The following is a 22,192-nucleotide window of genomic DNA, read 5'->3' as shown; positions in this document are numbered from 1 at the left end:
TTAAAAAAAAAAAAAAAAAAAAAAAAAAAAAAAAAAAAAAAAAACAACCACCGAGAGAGAGAGTAGGATGGTGATCTAGACAACAACTTCATGCTCCTCAGGCTGGGTTTATCACTGAGTTTTATGCCCATCTCGATCATAGATGGAAGGGGACTGCTCCTGCTCTTTGCTTCCCTGGGCTGAGGGCAATTGCTGCTGGAGATGTTATGAAGCAAGAACGGTTGGCTCTGGTCTAGGTGGAAAGCAAAACACTTTGCAACTTGCGTGGAAGTCGCAGGCACTCCTAGGCTAGAGACGGCCCTTCCCTACTGCTCCTTGCCGCCTACCTTCAGGTTCTGTTTTCTTCTTCTTTTTTCCGAAAAAGAAAAATTGCTGGAGGCCACCAGCATTGCCACCGTCATTGTGGTCGATGCCTTGGGCATCGGTATGTCTGCGTGGGCCAACGTCCTGACCGCCGAGATGCTTGCCCGGGCCGCCGAGACGCTTGAAAAACAATGCCGGAGGGCACCGGCATCGCCACCGTCGTGCCAAGCTTCGTGTTCGGTGCTTTGGGTATCGCTATGTCTGTGTGGACCCGTCTTGCACCCCCCCATGTCCGGAAAGTTGATCTGATTGGGCACCTTGCCCCTCGGTTGGAGGCCCTTCGTTCAAGTTGGAGGCGTTTTGCCTGAGTTGGGGACATTCAGCCCGATTTGGAGGCTTTTGAGGATTTCTTTTGGAGACCCTTCGTATCTCGGGTTGTTTAAAGATCATTTGGAGGCCATCGAGGTTCGGCCTATCTGCAGCCCTGCGTTCCCGTGTAACTTGGGGTAATGTACACGACGGGGAGTACCCCATTCTCTTCTCAGGCGGTTATCTTTATCCGGACCTCCAAGTCTTGAGCTGCGATCTCGTCAATCTCAACGCACGTCAGATTGGAGCACACTCCTGTACCTCTCACATACTACTTATGATCACGAACATATATATCTTTGTCTCGGGTAGCTGCAACTTGAAAAGTCTACTGTCGTCTCGGCAAGACATGCACAGAACAAAATAGAGCCGCACAGCTATAGACTCCCTGTTCAGTACGAGACGAAAGTTCCCTCATCCAATTTAATGAAGACACTAACATGTCCTCCATTACATGTAGACATGACTACTGCTTCCCAGAGCCAGATCTCGCAATGGCAGGCGGCGGCGGCGCAGAAGCGAAAAGCAGTAAATGACCTGATCCCTTCAGAATGGATTCTACCCCGCACTTTGCCATCGGCGCAAGAACAGCAAGATGTTACGGGCGACTACATTCGACAGTTCCTGACGGAGTCCGAAATCCAATACACCGAAGCCGAGGCGTCCACCATACTTCAATCTATTCATGCCGGTAGATGGAAGGCCTATGAGGTGCTCAGGGCCTTTTGTCACCGGGCAGCTCTAGCACATCAAATGGTCAGTACCGGTCAAAGTTATCTTCACCACACACACACTTCTGCTTAGTGCTCAGTCTTCTTGCACGCACTTAAGCTGGTCAGGGACGGGATAGTTAATTTCTTCACTGGGAGCAGACCAATTGTCTACATGAGATCTTCTTCGAAGCTGCGTTGGCCGAAGCAAAGAGACTTGATGGCATCTTCGCAGAGACCGGGAAGCCGGTAGGCCCATTGCACGGGCTTCCAATTAGTCTCAAGGACCAGTTCCACGTGAAGGGAGTCGAGACTACCATGGGCTACGTCGGTTGGATCGGGACCTTTCAAGGTCAGAAAGGCACAGGTAAGGAGAAGGTCTTCGAGAGCGAGCTCGTGCGTGAGTTGAGAGAACTTGGTGCGCTGCTCTACTGCAAGACAAGTGTCCCCCACACGCTGATGGCGGGCGAGACTATCAACAACATCATTGGCTACACTCCCAATCCGAAGAACAGGCATTTAGCCGTGGGAGGCAGCTCCGGTGGAGAAGGCGCCCTCCTCGCCCTCCGCGGGAGTCCCTTGGGGGTGGGGACGGACATCGGCGGTAGCATCAGAATACCCGCGGCGTTCAACGGGCTGTTTGGACTGAGGCCTTCAAGCGGACGGGTTCCGTATGAAGGGATGGCAAACAGCATGGACGGGCAGAGCTCCCTCTTGAGTGTTGCTGGCCCTTTAGCGCCGTCGGCCGGCTCACTCAAGATTTTCATGGAAGCAGTCCTAGAGACCAAACCCTGGCTGCACGATCCACTGGTAGTGGAGCTGCCGTGGAGGGATTCAGCCTTCCAACAAGCTTTGCACAGCAGTAAGCCAATGGCTTTTGGCGTCATGTATTGCGATGGCCAAGTGTCACCTCATCCACCAGTCACTCGGGCGCTCAAAATACTTGTCGAAACCCTCGAGAGACTGGGGCACAAGGTGATTGAATGGAACCCTCCTTCTCATAAACGAATAGTGGATATAGTGGTATGTATTACCCTTTTTCCCGAAGCGAATTCTCACTCTAACTCGATCAGTACGACATTTGGACATACGACGGAGGTCAGGACGTACACAAAGCCTTCTCGCTTTCCGGAGAGCCTGTCTGTGAGCAGATTGCACAGGTTTATGGGCATGAACCGAGTGCTGAGAAGACTGCATCTCAAATTGCGGCGATCAATGTTGCGAAGCGTGCGTATCAGAAAGAGTACATGGACTACTGGAATTCTACAGCCAAGCTTACCGGGTCCGGGGAACCTGTCGTTGCATTCATCGCTCCGGCAGCCCCATTTGCTGCGGCACGCCCGGGGAAATACGACTACACTGGTAATATGGCCCCCAAGCTGAGCAGACTAGCACTTTGATGGTTGACCCTGCTTAGGCTATTCGATGTTCTCCAATGGGCTAGACTACTCTTCTGTGGTGCTTCCGGTTACACACTGTGACCTGAACGTGGATCTATTCGATCCAGATTATGTCCCACTCAACTCTCTTGATGAGCGTGTGTGGAAGTCCTGTAAGTTTCACAGTGTTATGCAGATTCTCTCGCTTCCGCTAAATACCGATTTCAACACCAGATGATGCCGAACTCTATGACGGTCATCCGGTCGGTCTGCAGATTGTGTGTAGGCGTCTTGAAGAGGAAAAGGCTCTTGGCTTGGCAACGATGATATCACAAGGACTTCATGCCATGCCATGAAACTGGTGATTGTCTCCCATGAACAACGTTGTTGGTTTGTCACGGTACTTACCTGATTAGGAAAGAGGATCTCTTGGCAAGTTTCTGTGGAGCAACGAGCTGTGAGGTCAAGCTCGAACATGGAAGTATAAAGATGACCCCTAGATGTATTGAGTTCCTTGGAAAGAGAGTCTTTCGAATAAGGAGAAAACACTACTGTTCAAATCGTCTTCTAAAAAATTTTCAAAGCTAAAATATCGGCTCTCGACCGAGTCTTGTCAATATGCTGCCCAAGGGAGACAAGTTCCTGAACGTGGTCCTCGGTGGCTCGGCGGTAGGAAAGCCTTCCTTGACGTGAGAGCGTACATAAGACCAGGTTCTGGGATTGACGTATCTAGCATAGATTGGAGATATGACCAAGGACTCCATGGCCCGTTTCGATACGCCGGATGAAGTGACCGTCTTCCTCACCACCTTCGTCAACCGCGGGTACAACCAAGTCGATACTTCGCGCATGTACTCACCTCAAGCACCAAGGTCTTCTGAGCCAAGGGTCGGAGCTACGTCCATCAAAGACAAGCTGGTCATCGATACCAAGGTCACCTCGAACATCCCCAGCGCCCACACCACGGCCAATGTCCTCGCCGAGATCGACGCTTCTCTTGAAGCGCTCAAGATCAAGCAGATTAACATCGAGTACCTTCATGTCCCTGACCGTGGCACACCTTTCGAGGAAGCCTGTGTAGCCATGGATAGGGCGTATAGGGAGGGGAAAATTGAGCACTGGGGCCTCTGCAGCTACAGCGCCGAGGAAGTGCAGAGCATTATTGACATCTGCGAGAAGCATGGGTACGTCAAGCCAAGCGTCTACCAAGGCCAGTACAACGCCATCGTGCGAGGTGGAGAGAAAGAGCTGTTCCCCGTGCTGCGCAAGAACGGCATGGCCTTCTACGCCTTCAGTCCCGCTGGAGGTGGCTTTTTCGCCGGTAACCACAAGAAGGCCAGCAAAGGAGGAAGATACGACAAAACGGCAAGTCCTGTCGCTCAGCGCCCTGAGCCACTGCTTATCACCCTCGCTAATCAATCCTCCGTTTAGCTCCCGCTCGGCGCCCTGTATGGAAGCTTCTACGTCCAGCCGGCCATTGAAGCGGCCACCGAGAAGGCGCTTGCGGTAGCGTCCAAACATGGCATTGGAGGGCATGCAGCGGCTCTGCGCTGGACGGTCTATCATAGCATCCTGGATAAGGACTGTGGAGACTCGGTTCTGGTCGGTGCCTCGAGTCCCGCGCAGCTGGAGTCGAACCTGGACATGATCGAGGCGGGGCCATTGCCGGGGGATGTTGTGGCTGCCATGGATGCCATTTATGCCCAGGCTGGAGACCAGGTCCCATATTATTTGTAGGCCGGTCAAGTGATGGTCAGATTAGTTGACGGACTGATAACAGAAGTTCTTGACTATCCATCGAGCCCATTGGATTTAGGTAGTGGGATAGCCCTTCTGAGTTCTAGGGCAAGGTTGATTGTTAAGATTGAGGTAGCTCCTGATGAACTTCCGTCAACTATTCAGACGCCCACTTGGCCGGTATCGATCGGGCGCTAGGCCGAATCTAGGAGGAGCAAGTCTTGGCAATCGGGCCACTCGATGACAAATCTGTCCGTCCGAGTCGGCATCAGACCTTGCAAGGCCAATTAAACCATCAAGAAAATATATCTGTCAAGACTCCTGCAAGATAGACTCTGCCAAGGACCATTCATAAGCACCTTGAGCATTTCGCGGCAATGTGAAGATTGGACCTCGGCCAGCTTCCCTTCGAGATGGAGTTTGTCTTCGTCCAACAGACGCTGGCACCTCAGGATTCGCGCCAGACATCCATGCGCCATGCCAACTCGCACAAAGCAAGAATTGCACATGCGAGGGTGAGGAGGCGCCGCACGGAGGACTACTTGCGCAGCAAAAGCTGCAACGAGATTCAAGGAGCGGCAAGTCTTGATCAGCAGCGCCGAGTTGACGACAGCGCCTTGATCCTATCACACCCAAGTTCAAGATTGGTCCATCAGGCGCTCCCCCAGACCGTCTCCGGGGCTTTTCTTCACGAGCCATTGTCGACCTTTGTGGGTTCATTGACTGCCAGAGAACGCTTTATCTTCGACCATTGTAAGGATTCCCTCCAACCGCACTTGTGTGGAGTATTACGGTATTGACCAAGACCCCAAAGACGTCAAGGTGGTGGGCCCGGAAACGCAAGCCCATTGCCCGATGATCAACTATACTGGCCAGTATATGGACAGTCTCAGAAGTAACTGGGTTCTTTATGCGTCCACGGATATCGAGTTCCTGAAGGGCTTTTTACTCTCGGGCTGCCGCCACCTGGCTACTGTGTCACCGACCAAGGAGTTCAGCAGCCTGACAGCCCAGTACAAACTTCAACATCTTCGAGACCTCCAGAAGGCCATCTCGGAGAGGAGCGTAGAGTCAAGTCGTGCGGCTGTCGCGAAAGCGTTGGTCCTGGCGTCTGACGATGTAGGCCACGACCCCAGTGAACTGTTCAGAGCGCATGTGAGTCGAGAGCTAACTGAAACGTGCTTCAGGTTGCGATTCGGGACATGGGCATGGCAGCAAGCCATCTGACGGGCGCTATCAACATCATCAAAGCAGCGGGTGGACCAGAAGCGCTTTCCCTGAGTAACCTTGTCAAATGCATTCTGTTTAGTTGCGTGTACGGAAAACGATTACTCGACTGGGACCCCAGCCAGCCGTCTCGGGATGTTCCCCTGGGCTTCGGCATCGAAGATATTAAAAGTTTCTAAAAAGCTCTCTGAAACTTAGCCAGCCTTTCGTGTCACTCTCTACACACACAGCGAAGTCTCAAGCAAGTTGAGAAAATGAGCCCTTCCTGTGTGGAATTGAGGCTTCCGCGCGGATGAGGGACACATGTGTAGATAGGACTGCACCGTCTGCACCGCAACGATCGTGTATTTGGGAGGGTATAAAACCCCACTAGCTGTAGTAATTGCAAAATCGTCGTGAAGAGTCATCCGACTCATCTCCGGCTGTCGCCGAAGGATCGACAGCCTTTGTTTTCCCTTTCCGCCTTTTACAAGAGAATCCGCACCTGGTCTTGCCTGAGTGGTGTTGAACTTGTTTATCCCTAGTGTGCCATCTAGACATTTCCCTCTTCAACCCACACATTTAGAACAAGTGTTGGTCCAAAGAAAAAGAAAAAAGGAAAGAGTGCCACAGGCAGACCGATACAAGCATTCGCCTCTCTCTCACTTTGAGTTGACGATAAGTGCTCCTCTAGGCGCACGAAGTCTTGCTGCAGACAATCGGGTTCCACCACGGCGTCTTGTCCATGCAGGAGCAGTGGCAGATGTTCTTGCTGTCGCAATTAGAGTTGCAATAGCCAATGGCGAAGCAGTGGGTGAAGCAGGCCAGGCCCTGGGTGACGCCGTCAATGTTGCAGGTGACGCGCTTCTGCAGAGGGTTGGCCTCGCGGCCCTTGATGGCCGGGGTGGTGTTGGAGTCTGGGTGGTCCAGGGGAACCTATGTCTCTAGCATGAGTACTTTGTTGTATCAAGTGAGAGTGGACCACGGGCTAAAAGGGGCTCTACTTACGACAGGAGCATTGTCAATGTGTCCTTGCTGGCACTCGATGTGACCATCGTCGTGGCCGGCGCAGGTGATGTCCTTTGCGGGGACATACCAGCTATTGCCGGCGGCCGAGACGGCAATGAGGAGGGTGGAGATAATGGAGAAGATGGCAAACTTCATTGTGAAAGTGTGAAATAGTAAGAATAGTTTGTTCACTCGATTGGTCTTGTTGATCTGTTTGATCTGGTTGAAGATGAATATCCAACACCGGCTGCAACCCACCCTTTTATACTTTTAGGGCCTTGAACATTGCTGCCGAGATTATACTTCAGGCACACTGCAAAACCTAGCATACTTCCACAAATTCCCATAATGCCCAGGATATCTTCAACCTGAATGTGCCTTGTCCCCACGCTGAACGAAGCTACCCCCGAATCGAGACTTGCAACGTCGGATGAAAGATGGCTCCGTCTGACAGGAAACAGTATATGATGATGACCCAGTACGTGCTCAGGTCATGATCAACATTCCACCAACTTTGATACTTGCGCTTCTGGGACTGGTCCGAAGCAAAGCTCGTCTCATGCCCCGCAAGTCAGTGTATGACCAAGCTCAGAGGCTCAACAAGGATGTATTCTTGGAGCCGTAAGAGCGGATGAATACAAAGAGTAGGCCAGACGTCAGTCCCGGGTCAAGGTCAGGGGGCCAATGAGAAGCCTAGCCAACGGTCCGTGGGTGTGAGCGGGAGCAAGGGAGACCCGCATCTAGTGGAAGCCACAAAGTGCTTGGTGCGCCAATCGATCGAATAACGTTGAGAAGCTCACACTATGCACATCAATGCGATGTCATGGTGTTCTTTCAGCTCTCGCCGATCCCGAAACAAGATTTACGGGGCTGCACACCCGTGTAAGTGAGACATTGGGCTGGATCGCCATGAAAAGAAACCCTTTTCTCCTGACCGATCAGGGCGTAAGTTGCCGTCTCGCCCGCAGTGGCGGCATTCATCCAGAAGAATTCCACTGCTGGCGCACGGGGTAAGGCGATGGCGCTGATGATCTATCTGCAACATGGAGACCGCAAGGCAGACTTCGCAGACTTCAGACTACCCGTTGTTGTACTACGATAGTGACGATAGGGATCGGTCCACCAGTTGGACAGAGATGCTCTCGTTTACTCTTTATGGAAAACGAAACGGCTTCCATTGAGGCAAGTGTGGACAGGGTTATTGATCTGGAAAGTTTGGAAGGGTTCTGTATGGACACACATGAGTGCGGAGTCGTACCGCCATAGCTCCATCAATGTGCGGGAGCCATTGCTTACAGGCTACTGGAATGGAAGACCTGTGAGCTTGGCTTGCTCCCTGAGTTTTCCATTGTCTATATCCAGCTGGAGACTTCAACGCGTGCTGTCGGCATACATCTTACCGTCGCGCTTGTGCTGAGTTTCTTTGCTAAAATCGAGCTTACGATGCTATTTCTAGCACTTTTAACCATGGTCTATGGCACGTCAGATGGGTGGTGGCGTCTGCACCTCAGCAAGCATGGAAAAGCTGCCGTGCTCGAAGAATGCTGACTTGCTTCTGGTGGCTGCCCTCACGTCAGTGGCTTGCGCCTGGCGTCCCGGAGAGCAGATGCTAGAGGTCAGGCCATACTTGTACAGAGCGTGGCATGATAAAGTAAGAACACTTGCATGGTCCCTTTCATTTAACATTAGGGCTGCGGCTGAGCGTTGCAAGGGCTACCTAGGTAAGTTGGTCGCACTACTTCATGCTTAAAATAGGATGATCCGCCCCAGGTAAAATAAAGGGATCTCCAGCGGGGCTGTGCCGGCTGTGGGGACGCCAAGCTTCGATTTCGGAACAATGACGAGAGCGAGTCCACAGTTGTTTCGAGAGAACAGGCTCTTGGTCTATTGCTCTTTTACGACATCATGGCTGTCTGCTGAAGCAGCTATTCGGAAAGCCGGCAGAGCGGTTGGACCGGCGTGATGCGTCTGAACATCTTGTTTGACCGGCCGGAGACAACGATCTGCCTAGGATCGCCATTCTTCTTCCGCGACACGCGAACCTTGCTTCTAGCACTTACCTAATTGTCCATGGATGTTCTAGGTGATCATGTCGATCACTGGCACCTCGAGTGGTCCCGTTATGCGTCTTTTAAGCTCTTTCAGGACACGGCAGAGACCGCCGGATGTTGACGCATGCGTGATGAATGTTCCCCGATTCCCAGGCTGCTCCTTTCTCCTCGAGACTGCTTCCGATGCCCTCAAAAAGACTGAAATAGGTTCCTCCTGATAAGAGAGTCCAATTCATCTATTCTGTAGCGGTTCCGGCCTCGATATCGTCATAGCTCTTCAAGATCCTATCAAAGTACGACTTCTGCATCCCCTTGAGCTCCGGGTGCGTCGCCACCCACTCGCGGTTCTCCTTGATGCCCCTCACGATCATGCCGCTCACGTCCGACGCCGGGATCCGCCTCGCCACGCGCTTCTCCCTCTCCACCTGCTGCGGCGCGCCGAACCTCTCGGGCCGCGCCCGCTCGCACTGCATGATGTCCGTGTGCGTCGCGGCGACGATGACGCTCGTGACGCCGACGCCGTGCTCGGCCGCCTCGAGCCGCAGCGCCGCGCCCAGCGCCATGACGGCCGCCTTGGCCGACGTGTAGGGCCCGTGGTTGGAGAACCAGGTCGGGTTCATGCCGGCCTGGGAGCCCGTGATGACGATGTGGCCGGCCCCGCGGCGGCACATCTCCGGGTAGTAGATCTGGACGAAGTTGGTGACGCCGAAGAGCACGACGCCATAGACCCTGAATCGCCTTTGTTCAGCCCGAGGAGAAAAACTCTTACGCATCTTCCAGGCTGCCAAAAAGACTTACCAGTCCCAGTCTTCTTCTCGATGGTCGAGGAGGGGCCCGCCAGTGGTGACGCCAGCATTGAGGACCAGCACGTCACAGGGGCCGAACGCCTTTGCGGCTTCGTCGTGAAGGCTCTGGACCGCCTTCTTGTCGGACACGTCGCACACGATGGGCAGGCATTGCGCACCAGCACTGCGAATCTTCACTGCGGCCGCTTCGAGGCGCTCCCTGTTGGTCGAAGCTATGACGATCTTGGCGTCGCCTTCCTTGGCCAGGTCCAGCGCGAGTGCCAGTCCTATCCCCGTAGCACCGCCTGTGATGATGGAAACTTTCCCCTTGAGGTTGCGCATTGCTATACTCGGCGCTGGGGCGGCAGACACGTCGTATGGCTCCCGGATCGACATGTTTTGCCAAATATTCGCCGCTTTGTCTAGAACGTGATGACGGTGAGTATTGGCACGGCGATCATCAAGATCCGCAGGGCAGGTATTGATTCTAGGCCCAAACTCGACCTCCCGGCGACGTATTTAAGTCAATACGGCCGAAATCGCACTGACAGTTCGGCCAAGTAATGGTAGGTTCAAGCTCGGAAATGTAGTCCCAGAACGGCGGAGGCTCGACGGAATGGGAACCCCTACCCCGCGCTCAATTGCCGGCCCCGGCTGGGCAGTTGAGTCTCCGGATCCACGCCTGTAAACATGGACATTTCAATGCTAGAACCTAATACCGCCCTAGACAGGTTCGGTGTATGGACCAAAATGCTTACACCGAGTCGAAGTTGCGCCTTAGCAGATGTGAGTCTATGTCGTGTTGCCAGAGTAAAAGCGGGCTCAGGTTGCGCCCGGAAATCCATCAGCCAACGGAAAACGACAGTGAAGGATGAAGGACAAGCGTCCATCAAGTCTAAGATCACAGTTTTGCGCAATAAAGTGTTGCTTTCAAAGTTGGCATTGTTGTCGTACTGTCGTGTGGCCCAGAATATCACCATGGCAAACATTGGGGCAGGAAGTCTATTCGATATCAAAGAGATGCTTTACATCATCTCAGCTGTCGGTACCGATGAGTGAGAGTATGAAGTTGGACGGGATTATGTGCCCTGATGGCACGTTGGGCGGATTGTATCATAGTCCGGAAACTCCACATTCTTGACCATCGACTCGGCAAGCTAGATCATCCTTGACTCGATGATTCTAGAAGGGTGTTGCTGGCATGAACCTCTTCGTATGCAGGCGAGCAGGGGCTTATATCAATGGAAACGTGCTCTTGATCGATCGTGGCCAGCTCTATGGTCTACCAACGATATATAAAGCTAGGACATGTTCATGGAGCAAAAGGACCCTCACCCAGAGATAGATTCCCAACGAGCCACTAGCAGACCTTTGCGTCCGCAGACACAATAACGTTATTTTGCAGTGCCGGGGTGGTCCATGTCGTGGGACCAAGATCCATAAATCCCTCCCCACAACTGTAAGCACAGCGCGGCACAGGCGTTGCACCATATCTAGTTTCGAAATCACATGTTGGTAGCACAATTGCGATGGCTGGGGAGGGTTGTTGGTTCGATAATGGCAGTGATTCGCATGCCCGGGCCTCCTCCAGACCCGCGACATGTTGGCCTGTTCCTGAGGCTGAGTTCCAACTCCTGTATGCACATCAAATCGCATCATCACCAACGTCCACCTCCGCATCTGAGGCGACGGCCCGGCACATGGGTCCAACTGGAAATCGGCGGCCAATGAAAGTAGGGCTAGGATTGCCTCTTCACACACCGCAACTCCGCTTTGACGCCCGGCATCACAGATCCCAGCCTATGGCGGAGCGGGGCTGTGCCGCTGTGCCGTTGGGCTGCACCAACGGACCCAGATGCCCAGGTTTCACCGTGGGTCCCTCAGTCGTCCTTCTTTGGCGCTCTCTATTGTTGGAAGCAGGCTATGTATCCGCAGCAGACTTTGATGCAGAGAGGCTGGCCGAGGAAGGACCAGCCAATCTATCCATCTTGGCCCGCCTGCTATTGGGCAAGATGGAATCGGCACACTCCCATCACCCTCCCCCGATGTCCCTTGTCCTGCAGAACAGGCATCCCCACCTCGTGTGACTGATGCCTGCTCCGCTGCCTGGAGCAGACTGGATTTCGAGGAGAACGTATATATACGCCTGATGCCCAATAGTTTGTGCGATGAACCCACATGCTCCTGTCAAAAATTTGTGAATCCTTCCAACAAGTCTCGAGAACCGATCTATAGACCTCGCGCATAACCGTCTCCCACCCCCCAAGACCACCAAGAACACCGAGAACAATGTCTTCCATCATCGGCCTGGGTCTTAGAGGCTTCCTGGTAAGACGGCATGGGACGGACAACCTCGCGCTGCGCGACCATACTGACACAGTGACTCTTATCTCAGGTCCTCTGCGGAGCCGTCGTCCTCGGCCTGTCGGTTACGCTGGCCAAGAAGCAGCTCTTGGGCAGCCCCCCGTCCGAGACGAGCTTCAGCGCATTCTCGGGCGCCTTTGGCATCATCGCCTCTGCGCTGGGCATCGCCGCCATCTTCTTCGACTCGATCCCCGTGCTCGTGGCCGCCGCCGTCGATGTGCTGGCCGCCATCTTCTACCTGGCCGCAGGCGTTGTAAGTGCCCCCCACGCGGAACGACTCAATTCCACACCCTTCCCAGAGTCTCACACACTGATTCGCGACCCTTTCAAACAGGCCATGGCCGTTGCCCTCAAGGGCGTGTCGTGCACAGACGGCTCCGACAAGGGCGACTTCCTGCGCTACAGCAACAAGCTGATCAACGGCGGCTGCGTCGACCTCAAGGGCCCCGTCTGCGGCGTCGGAAGCGAGAGCGACTGGAAGGGCGCCCTCAAGTCGCGGTGCACACAGGTCCAAGCCGACTTTGCCTTTGAGTTTATCGCCTGTGCCTTCGGCCTCGGCGCGCTCGCGTTCCTGTTTCTCTCCTCCAAGCGGTCGGGCAGGACTTCCTATGTCTAAGAGAGACATACTCGCATGGACATGATACTGGTCACTGATGCTACGCATCTTCTCTCGACAAAGTCTCAAGAGATGCAACGATAATGAATAGTCGGAGTATTTCGTTTTGGATAATGCTGTGATGTTCCGAGAGAGGGAAACATCTGAGATCGGAAGCCGGCTAATACTGAAGGTTGCCGGATGGATATTTTGGGTCCATTTTCATTGATTTGACTTTCCACACGAGTTTGACGAGATAGATATTCCAATGATACCTCTGAGTTCCTTGTACCCCGGCTCCGGATCAGGAATGCGCAGTTGAGTGCTGTTGGGGTGATACCTCTAGTCTGATTGCAACACCGGCCGCCTCTCGTTGATCCTCGAACACGGCATTTACAGGTTCTACGGCAAGTCGACGCGTGCGTCAAGAATAATAGCTCCTTGCAATGAACGCACCTATGTCAGTGCGATTTTGCGCTAACCAAGATCAAGTACTGTCGAGCAACGCCCGCGAGTAATGAGACGAATGAACGCATCAGTCTGCCCCCACCAAACCCAAACTCAGCTCGGCCTCGCTCTCAATCCTGCCGCCGAGGCCGAGCCGGTCGTACATAATGCTCAACCTTGCACATACAGCTGGGGATATTGAGCTGGCTCATAGTTATAAACATAACTCCGGGCTCTGTTCTGATAACATATTCCATTAAACAGTGCACGTTCACCACACGTCATGAACCCCGGCGCTCGGCCCACAGAACCATGAACAACAACAACAACGATACCATCACCACTGCAGCCAAGCCGGGCCTCAGTCCTGCAGTAGGCACAGAGGCGGCCCCCTCGGCAGCGCACACGCACCCCTCGGACCCGCCAGATGCGGCGCCCGCCGCGCGCCGCAGCCGAGCCAGCGCGCGCAACGTCGAGCGCTCCTGCGTCGTGTGCCACCGCCGCAAGGTCCGGTGCGACAAGAAGCTGCCGTGCGCCACGTGCCGCCGCAACGGCGTCCTGTGCTGCTACCCGCCCGGCGACAGGCCGCCCCCGCGGCGGCAGCCCAGGTCCACCATCGCCGACATCGCGGCGCGGCTCGTGCAGCTCGAGAAGACGCTCGTGGCCATCTCGGGCGATCCGCCGCTGCCGCTGCCGCCGGCGGCGGCGCAGCGCGAGCGCAGGGCTTCGGCGGCTGGTCGCCAGGCAGGCGCCGGGGATGCACCGAGGCGGCTAGTACGCGCAGAGTCGGAGGGTGCCGGCTCGTCTGACGGGGATGAGCCGTCATCATCAAGCATGGCGTCAAGGGATGAGATTCTGGTCGAGCATGGGGCTTCGAGCAGGTACATCAATGAGGTCTTGCTGTCTCGCATGCTTGAAGAGGTGAGTACCTAACATGTTGTCATGAAGAGAAGCATCAAAGTCCTAATCTAGGTCTCTTTTCAAAAGGAGGAGGAACTGCAGTCTGCAATGGCATCACCCGGCAATAATGAAGCGGGCGATCTGAAGACCGCTTCTGTTCAGCCGTTTAGTATCGGGGGCCTGCTGCCCGGTTCCTTCGCCGCGCGGATGGATTTGCGGGAGCTCTATCCTTCGCCATTCCGAGGGATGCAGCTGTGGAACTTCTATGTCAGTAATGTCGACTCCATCAGCAAGATCCTGCACATACCCACGGCCCAGGTGGAGGTGTATACCGCTATCAGCAACCAGTACGACACCACGCCCGAGATGCACTGCCTGCTGTTTTCCGTATTCTTTGCGGCCACCGTAGCCATGGACCCAGAGGATGTGCTGCATATGCTCGGGCATGATAAAGTCACCGCCTTCAACAATTTCAAACAGGGGCTCGAACTGTCGCTGTCTCGGGCGGATTTCCTGGAAGCGCCGACTGTAAAGTCGATACAAGCCTTTGCACTGTTTCTCGTAAGTCTTCCAAGAAAGATCCAACTCCCATCTCCAGGTCTCTCCAAGCCACCCCGCTAAGTACCACTCTCTCCCCTCAAAAGAAAATGTACCGGTCTATCAACAGCGGCCGCGCCGTCTGGATCCTATCGGGCGTCGCCCTCCGCGCCGCAAAGTCCATCGGCCTCCACCGCGACGGCACAAAGTTCGGCATGCCGCCGTTCGAGTGCGAGATGCGTCGCCGCCTCTTCTGGTTCGTCAACTCGCTCGACGCCCGCGCCATCGAGGACTTTGGCCTCGTCGTCGCCAAGGACCTCGACCGCAACACCGACGTCGAGCTGCCCATCAACGTCGGTGACGCCGCCCTGCAGCCCGGCATGGCGGAGCTCCCGCAGCCGGTCGCAGGCTGGACCGAGATCTCCCTCTCGCTGAGCATGTACCACGTCGGCATCGTCATGCGCCGCCTGCAGCAGATGATGACGGGCTGCCGCCCCGGCTCCGCCGCGGATGACCAGGGTGGCGGCAGCAAGGGCGGGCAAGCCGCCGTCGAGGACGACGAGGAGCAGTCCCGCCGGCGGCTCGTCGACGGCCTGCGCGCCCGCGTCGACGCCATGTTCCGCGACTGCAGCGCCGTCGTGCCGCAGCAGCGCACGGCGCGACTCGTGGCGCAGATCGTCGTGCGCAAGCTCGACTTCGTCAGCCGTCAGCAGGTGCGCTGCTCGACGGCCTCGCCCACCACGCACCGCCGGCGGCGGCGGCAGCCCGAGTGCACCGACGAGAGCCTCGCCGCGGCGGCGGGGGTGCTCGAGCTCAACTGGGAGCTGGCGCGCGACGAGATGCTGCGGGCCGCGCGCTGGACGAGCGAGGCGTTCCCGCAGTACGACGTGCTGCTGTACGTGCTGTGGACGCTGAGCCTGCGGCCGCGGGGCGCCGTGGCCGAGCGCGCGTGGGCCGCCGTGGACGGCGCGTTCGCGCAGGAACGGAGCCGGCGGGAGCGGCAGCAGGTGCAGACTGCTTCTGGGGTCAAGTGGAGCGTCATCAAGGCGATGAGGGACAGGGCCTTGATCCGGCGGGAGGAGGCGGAGAAGGGCACGGCAGCGGCCGAGACTCCTGTCGTCAAGACAAGCGGGTCAGGGTCGGTGGTTGGTGCTGGTGAGGAAGGTGCTGTGGATGGTCATCCGGACTTGTTCCCGGCCGAGCTCACTTCTGATGGTCATATAGACATCGCGCCGTGGTGCAATAGCTTTATGGACTGGGCCTCTCTTCTCGAGGACTTCAGCGGGCAGGACCTGGACTTCCAATGACTCGGCCTTCGCCCAGTGTAAAATCATAGTAGAGCTATGTGGACTTACAGTCGGCTTACACAACTGCCCTGAGTTGACGATCAGAATTCAACTAATAATTTCTTGTAGGATTCGGTTACAAAGAGACTCTAGCCTATAACCATTCTATCCAATCCTTTGATTTCTATGTCTATCAGGCCCAGAGGCCTGTCATGATTTTGATGCGGAGGACAACTAGGTCTTACAAGACGAAAATAAGATGAGACCAGAAATAAAATATAGCGACACAGGAACGTATTTGCCAAGTGGGGATATCGTGTATCGGAGGGAGTATTGTATGAAATAAAAGAGGTACAGGTGCGTATTGCGTTGGGTAGAATGACGAACAAGCACCTTGCATGGTGTAGGCAGCAATTCTCCATGTGGGCTGCCTTTGTCCACTGCTCATGAAAAATACTATTCGACTCAGAAGATCACAGTGGGGTTGAGTCCAGCATGTGTGATCCTGGTCATCAAGATAAAGGTCGTACCCGTGAGGCAGAGCACGCCAGCAAAGACCTTGAGGCCAACCCAGCTGCCCGTGTTGTCGAGGATGGCACCGGCGATGGGGCTGGTGGTGAGGCCAGGGAGAGAGTTGACCAAGAAGACAAGTCCGGTCCGGAAACCGATCTCGCGGAGGGGAGAAATGGCGGCCACGAGGGCGCCGATCAAGGAGACGTAGGCGCCTGACGTGAAGCCAAATACGGCGGCGAAAGCAACGGTGGTCGCCGAGCTGCGGCCGGGGATCCAGAGGGCGAGAATGAAGATTCCAGTGGCCGTACAGGCCATGAGGAAAGTGTTGTACTTGCCGATCTTGTCCGAGGCCCAACCTGACAGGAGCCGGCCAAAGAGACTGGGAATAGGATGTCAGAAAAGGAAGAACGAGCATAATTAAAGGGGAATATCAGGGTACTCACCTTCCAGCATTCAAGATGGCGACAAGGTACTGGACAAGATTGGGGTCCATGCCGTCTTGGAAGGCCTCAACCTGGATATAAGTGACGGGGATAAAGATGCCAAAGGTGAGGAAGAACATCCCCCCCATCAGGAAGAGGAAACCTCTCTCGCGGAACGGCTGCATCATTTGCTCACTGGTAAGCTGAGTGGGATGGGGCGGTAGGCGCGAAGTGATGGTGAGGTTGGCAACGATGAGAAGGCCGAGAATAAGGAAGGCGCACACCCGCATGGCCCATCCATAGCCGATCTGCTCGATCATACGACTCAGCATGATCGGAAAGATGACGCCGCCGAGTGATGAACCGGCCGCGACCATGCCGAAGGCCGCACCTCTCTTGCGGTTGAACCAGGTGTTGATGCAGTTGATGCCGGGCTGGAAGATGGCCGCCACACCGATGGCGCTGCACACCCCCTGAGACAGCATGAACTGGTAGTACTCTTTGGAGATGGATGCCATCATCAGCCCAAAGACGTGCAGGAATGTGCCGATGAGGACGATGTATCGCGGGCCGTACCTGTCGTACGACTTGCCGACAATCGGGCCCATGGCCATCATGAAGAAGATTTGCAGGGAAGGGATCCAGGCGATGTTGCTTGAGGAATAGTTGCGGAGGGGGCCGGCTTCGTAGTACTGCTGAAAGACGCCAACGCCTGCTAGAAGTCAGTATCCTCGCGTTCAATTCAATGGGATGGTTTATAGAGACTCACTGTTCAGCCAGCCGAAACTGCAGATCGAGGTGCAGAATGCACCCAAGACGCAGAGCCAGGCCCAGGTGCCGCCATCCGGCGCATCGCTACCCCAACCGCCTGGGCTGGGCTTGGACCCTGGCGCTGCTTCGACGTCACGCTTCTCGGGATGAGGTTCGTTGCCTTCAGTCTGGGTGTCGGTGTCGTTGACTGACGGCGAGTGCAGATCGGTACGATCCGCCTGCACGTTGTTGAACTGGGTTGCTGATGTCATCGTGTTCGAGTCAATGACCCAAAATCAAGTATGGAATATTATGAAGGGAATGGAATGAGTGAGCTCAAGAGGGAAGATTAAATAGGTAGGTATTACTGTGTCTAATTGGTCGAGTGAGCGAACAAAGAGTGGTTGGTGAACTTTGAATCTCTCTCCCAGGGAGGGCAGTCGCATTTATGTAGATCATCGTTTGTAAGATGCATGAATATCAGATAGAAACCTTTCCTTTTTCGCATAGAATCCGCCTGAACGGGACCCAAGTCTCGGCTGCCGAAGATGCGCGTTGGGAGTACCGCGACTCATTTGATTGTGCGGCTTCCAAGGGCCGGGCGATTCGGCGGTGGCAGCCAGATCATGACCGAGGCCGGGGCCCCACTTACTCGGCACTCTGGTTCTTATGCGAGCTTATCCGAAAGCTCAGCGATTCAGTCTGCACAGAGGCGCACGCGTGTGCACTTATGCGCGCGACTTGGCGCCGAGCAGTTGATCCAGCTTGAAATGTGCCGAGAAACATAGGAGTTTCTAGAATTAATGGTTGGTTATTAGAGACGGACGGGTCGGGAGACCATGAAGAGAGAGATGGTACCTGTGATGCTTGATTGATGCGTTAGTGGAAAAGACACTCAAGCTAAAATTTTGGCCCTTTTATTGTCCATCAGCCTCCTGCTCCCCTTACACGACTGGTCACTAGACAAATGAGCACATCTTGGCTGCCTGGTTGGTTTTTCACTAGGGTTGCTTTGCAGGGCACCGGTGATAGGTCACAGCACCGTCAGTGTTGTGTTTTGAGAAAATGAGCTGGACTAAGAAAGTGCGCTGAGAGGAGTGATGCAGGTTTCTTTCTACCCAACATCTCTCTATTTGCTTAGGTGATACTGAGGCGTCACTGTGACTGAATCTCGCCGGTGAGGATGTAATTTGCAAGGAAGGTGAACCAGGTCGTATCAGCAGGGTCGTCACCTGAGGCACCCCACTGATGGCCCTGCCGCTTCATTCTGCCCATTTTCTAGAGCACAGTCAAGTAGTTAATCTTGAGGTGTGGCTCAGATGTAGCCACACTTCCCTTCAAACACTTCCCTTCAGCCACTTCCCTTCAGCCAACTCTCGCCACTGCCAGCGTACGTCACCTGTTACACAGAGACAAGTTCACAAACGGCCCTGACAGAACCCGACAACAGCACGGATCTTGACAACTCGCCTTTTCGTTTGGACTTTAGTTATCATGAGGATTTGGGCACCCAATCTACGGTGCGGCAAAGCAGAGAAGATCGTTCAGCTTCTGAACCGCTTTCGACCAGAACTTTCCCCCTACGAAGATGTGTACAAGCGAATACACCAGAATCCGGAGCTGTCGCGTCAGGAGCTGCAAACCTCCAGGATTGCCTCGGACCATCTCAGAGCACTAAACTTCTCGGTACACGAAGGTATAGGAGGCTATGGGGTTGTTGGCGTGCTTGACAACGGGCCTGGCCGCACCATTCTCCTCAGGGCCGAGCTCGACGCCCTTCCTGTACTGGAGAAAACGGGTCTCCCCTATGCCAGCAGGAAGCTCATGGTCGACACGGACGGAAAGGAAAAACCGGTCATGCACGCATGCGGGCATGACATGCACATTGTAGCCCTCATGGGAGCTGCTGCGCTTCTCCATGCCGCCAAGGAACATTGGCAGGGACGCTTGCTCATTCTATTTCAGCCCGATGAGGAACGTGGTGGCGGCGCGCGTGCGATGGTAGACGGCGGTTTGTATGGTCTAGAGGGTGTTCCCAAACCGGACTTCGTCCTCGCCCAGCACATTGTCAACAACAAAGTTGGAACTCTCCAGATCGGTTCAGGCTACTCGCTAGCGGGCAAAAGGACGTTTCGGATCACCATACCGGGAAGGGGAGGGCATGTTGGTTCTCCTCAGGACTGCATCGATCCTGTCATCACCGCTTGTCATACTGTCGTTCGCCTCCAGACGATCGTCAGCCGCGAGATCAATCCCAATGATACGGCCATCGTCACTTGCGGGAGTATTCGTGCTGGAGATACGCCAAACGTCATTCCCGACAACGCCGAGCTTACTGTCGATGTCAGAGCGTACTCCCCTGAGGTACTAAGCAAGGCAGTCCACGCCGTCAAGAGGATTGTGAAGGCGGAGTGTGATGCGTCCGGCGCTGAGGCAGAGCCGGAAATACGAGAGATTGAACATGTTCCGCCGCTAATCAACGACCTAAGAGCCGTCAGCCCAGTCGAAGAACAGTTCAAGGCATTCTTCGGTGAACATTCAGTTGAAGCCATGAAACCCGACATGGCGAGCGATGATTTCTCAATCCTGGCTCCCGTCGGCGTTCCGTACGCCTACTGGACACTTGGCAGCACAGATCCACGAGTCTGGGATGGGTTTGAGAAGGATGGAAGACTACATGAACTGCCTGGGAACCACTCGCCACTGTTTTCACCTGTCATTGAACCTACCTTGAAGCATGGGATTGAGGCTCTGTCAGTAGCTGCTCTTACCTTCCTAAGTACTTAGGCAAATAGAGAGACATTGGGTGGAAAGAATGAGGGGCAGCCCAACGTCGGTGTTTCGGTCGAAGTCCTGGGCGACGACGAGGCCAAAGTCCTCGATGGCGCGGGCGTCAAGCGAGTTGGTGAACCAGAAGAGGACCTGTATTATCACTCCTCCCAGCGCACTTTCTTAGTCCAGCTCATTTTCCCAAACATTTCACCCGTCCCACCATTCGCCTGCAGATTTATGTCTAGTCACCGGACAAGTGAGCACATCCTGGCCGCCCAGTTGGCCTTTCACTAGGGTTCCTTTCCTCAGGCACCAGTGACAGGTCACAGCAGACATGAAGCCCCAAAGGAACGGAGTGGAGGAAATCACACCATGAATGCTGTGTTCACAGGATTTCTGGCCCTTTCTCTAATTGGTTGAGTTCCCGGCGCAGATCAACACCGTGACCGGGTAGATTGCTAACAGCCCGATCGCACCAGGTTTGTTCAGAGGGTGTCACTTGAGCACTACCTAGGTGCATTTAAGACCGCTCTCGACTCCCCACCCTTATGAAGCCGCCTTGCCACCCAGCTCTTCAGTTCCCATCGTGTTTCCCCCCATCCGCCAGATCGACCCAAAGTATTCTCTCGATTCGCTCCAAGTCTCCAGCATGCTTAAGCAACAGACCCAGCCAAAGACGCGGCCCTGGATCAACATCCTGGCCTCCCACGATCAAATTCCTGGATACAAAACCCCAAAGCAAGATATCCCAAAAGGTAACTCGACCTGATTACACCCCTCAACTGCTGCCAGCACCTAACATAGACTAGCTTTCGGGATTCATACTATCCGCCTCAATGCGCAAATCGACATGCACGGGACAATTAGACTAGCGGGAATGGCGGATCTCAAAGGTTGAGCACCAGGAATTGAACGTCAACATGCGGTTCAGATCTCAGGGCAGGGGTGGTGTTGATCTTGGTTGATTCACTGAGTGCTGGTTTGCTCAAGATGGCTCAAGATATCTCTCGAGAATGCATTTCAATCGGATGCCCTATTGAAGATATATTTCACGCGATTTTGACGCTGCCTGCAACCTGCGACTGCCAGACATTGTCCTGCTACTACTCACCCTTTGGCGATAGCCACATAACGGTCAGCCGTACTTCTATGCTCTCCCTGATTACCGCCGTGTCTTTGCTCGGGTCTTCAATAGCTGCGCCGTGTGGAGTATGGCCTTGCGATAATAGTCTAGGTCAGCCTGAGGCCCATTGATTGATAACCAGTTCCAGTGCCGGTTGTTCTTACTAGCAATATCTCCATCCTGCACCGAGTTCCATGAGGTGAATAATATAATTTCCTCCGGATCTTGACTTGAAAGCCAGTGGTATTTCTGAGAGTCCCTGTACTTTAGGGTCATGCTTTGTTCCACCTTCGTTGGCGCCACCTGATCAACATCCAGGATGTCTTCGGCTCGAATTGTACGTCGGTCGCAGAGAACTAACGGTGCGCTCTGAACTTTTCGAAGAGGCCTCCAAATGCTGTGCGGTCTTTTAGGAAAGCAAAGTGAAGGGGCCGGTTTTTTTTTACTCACTTGACAATCCTCGCCCGGTATTTGCCGGCACTAAAATCGGCAAATTCTTCCTTGGAAAGGTGTATCTTCAGCGTTTCAAGGCCGCCATCGTAAGAGTAGTCTGATGCGAGTCAGTATGGAATGTGGGAATGGAGAGGCTCGACTTTGAGTATACCACAGTGGATCAATGAAGCTGGAGACAATGCCCGGTATCTTGCATCTTCCAAGCTGTCCAATTGACCTTTGACGTCGCAATCGGCATTTGTTCTTCTCAGCTATCCAGTTCTGTCAGCCTTTGATGTCATGCTTCACGGTTGTTTATTCCATTTTCTTTGAATATCCCAAACAGATATGAAAAGAACAAAGAGTCATCACATACTCTCCAATCGAAGCAAAGAACCTTCGATGCTCCCAAGAGTGCCTCACCCAAGGAGATTGTTTCCTTCAAATATCTCCATATTTCCTCTCTCTCTGTGACAGATTTAAAGATAGATGCCTGCAGAAGG

General features: G+C 54.4%; 8 protein-coding genes across 8 annotated transcripts; 5 read left to right on the top strand and 3 right to left on the bottom strand.

Moving 5' to 3' along the window:
• Positions 1 to 1,134: 1,134 nt before the first annotated feature.
• Positions 1,135 to 4,192, top strand: E0L32_010577 (uncharacterized protein; the record flags this gene model as incomplete). The annotated part of the gene is made up of 6 exons (XM_031133211.1): positions 1,135 to 1,428; positions 1,545 to 2,405; positions 2,456 to 2,744; positions 2,800 to 2,934; positions 2,996 to 3,039; positions 3,500 to 4,192. 6 exons carry the CDS (start codon positions 1,135 to 1,137, stop codon positions 4,190 to 4,192), a joined length of 2,316 nt encoding a protein of 771 aa, XP_030989496.1.
• Positions 4,193 to 5,353: 1,161 nt separating this feature from the next.
• On the top strand, positions 5,354 to 5,904 carry E0L32_010576 (uncharacterized protein; the record flags this gene model as incomplete). Its single annotated transcript, XM_031133210.1, has 2 exons — positions 5,354 to 5,617; positions 5,686 to 5,904. The coding sequence occupies 2 exons, from the start codon at positions 5,354 to 5,356 to the stop codon at positions 5,902 to 5,904; spliced, it is 483 nt and encodes a 160-aa protein (XP_030989495.1).
• A 490-nt stretch (positions 5,905 to 6,394) lies between these two features.
• Positions 6,395 to 6,868, bottom strand: E0L32_010575 (uncharacterized protein; the record flags this gene model as incomplete). Its single annotated transcript, XM_031133209.1, has 2 exons — positions 6,395 to 6,640; positions 6,713 to 6,868. The coding sequence occupies 2 exons, from the start codon at positions 6,866 to 6,868 to the stop codon at positions 6,395 to 6,397; spliced, it is 402 nt and encodes a 133-aa protein (XP_030989494.1).
• Positions 6,869 to 8,999: 2,131 nt separating this feature from the next.
• On the bottom strand, positions 9,000 to 9,890 carry E0L32_010574 (uncharacterized protein; the record flags this gene model as incomplete). The annotated part of the gene is made up of 2 exons (XM_031133208.1): positions 9,000 to 9,492; positions 9,562 to 9,890. The coding sequence occupies 2 exons, from the start codon at positions 9,888 to 9,890 to the stop codon at positions 9,000 to 9,002; spliced, it is 822 nt and encodes a 273-aa protein (XP_030989493.1).
• Positions 9,891 to 11,837: 1,947 nt separating this feature from the next.
• E0L32_010573 (uncharacterized protein) lies at positions 11,838 to 12,528 on the top strand (the record flags this gene model as incomplete). The annotated part of the gene is made up of 2 exons (XM_031133205.1): positions 11,838 to 11,876; positions 11,944 to 12,528. 2 exons carry the CDS (start codon positions 11,838 to 11,840, stop codon positions 12,526 to 12,528), a joined length of 624 nt encoding a protein of 207 aa, XP_030989492.1.
• A 738-nt stretch (positions 12,529 to 13,266) lies between these two features.
• E0L32_010572 (uncharacterized protein) lies at positions 13,267 to 15,698 on the top strand (the record flags this gene model as incomplete). Its single annotated transcript, XM_031133204.1, has 3 exons — positions 13,267 to 13,875; positions 13,927 to 14,415; positions 14,499 to 15,698. The coding sequence occupies 3 exons, from the start codon at positions 13,267 to 13,269 to the stop codon at positions 15,696 to 15,698; spliced, it is 2,298 nt and encodes a 765-aa protein (XP_030989491.1).
• Positions 15,699 to 16,142: 444 nt separating this feature from the next.
• E0L32_010571 (uncharacterized protein) lies at positions 16,143 to 17,634 on the bottom strand (the record flags this gene model as incomplete). Its single annotated transcript, XM_031133203.1, has 3 exons — positions 16,143 to 16,569; positions 16,634 to 17,327; positions 17,382 to 17,634. 3 exons carry the CDS (start codon positions 17,632 to 17,634, stop codon positions 16,143 to 16,145), a joined length of 1,374 nt encoding a protein of 457 aa, XP_030989490.1.
• Positions 17,635 to 18,856: 1,222 nt separating this feature from the next.
• On the top strand, positions 18,857 to 20,428 carry E0L32_010570 (uncharacterized protein; the record flags this gene model as incomplete). The annotated part of the gene is made up of 2 exons (XM_031133202.1): positions 18,857 to 20,115; positions 20,158 to 20,428. The coding sequence occupies 2 exons, from the start codon at positions 18,857 to 18,859 to the stop codon at positions 20,426 to 20,428; spliced, it is 1,530 nt and encodes a 509-aa protein (XP_030989489.1).
• Between the last annotated feature and the right edge of the window lie 1,764 nt (positions 20,429 to 22,192).

The sequence above is a fragment of the Thyridium curvatum genome (assembly GCF_004353045.1).
Source record: "Thyridium curvatum strain D216 chromosome Unknown NODE_86_length_176648_cov_78.404728, whole genome shotgun sequence".
NCBI lineage: Eukaryota > Fungi > Ascomycota > Sordariomycetes > Thyridiales > Thyridiaceae > Thyridium > Thyridium curvatum.
The sequence above is the reverse complement of the archived record's forward strand: the minus strand, read 5'-3'. Positions and strand labels throughout refer to the sequence as shown.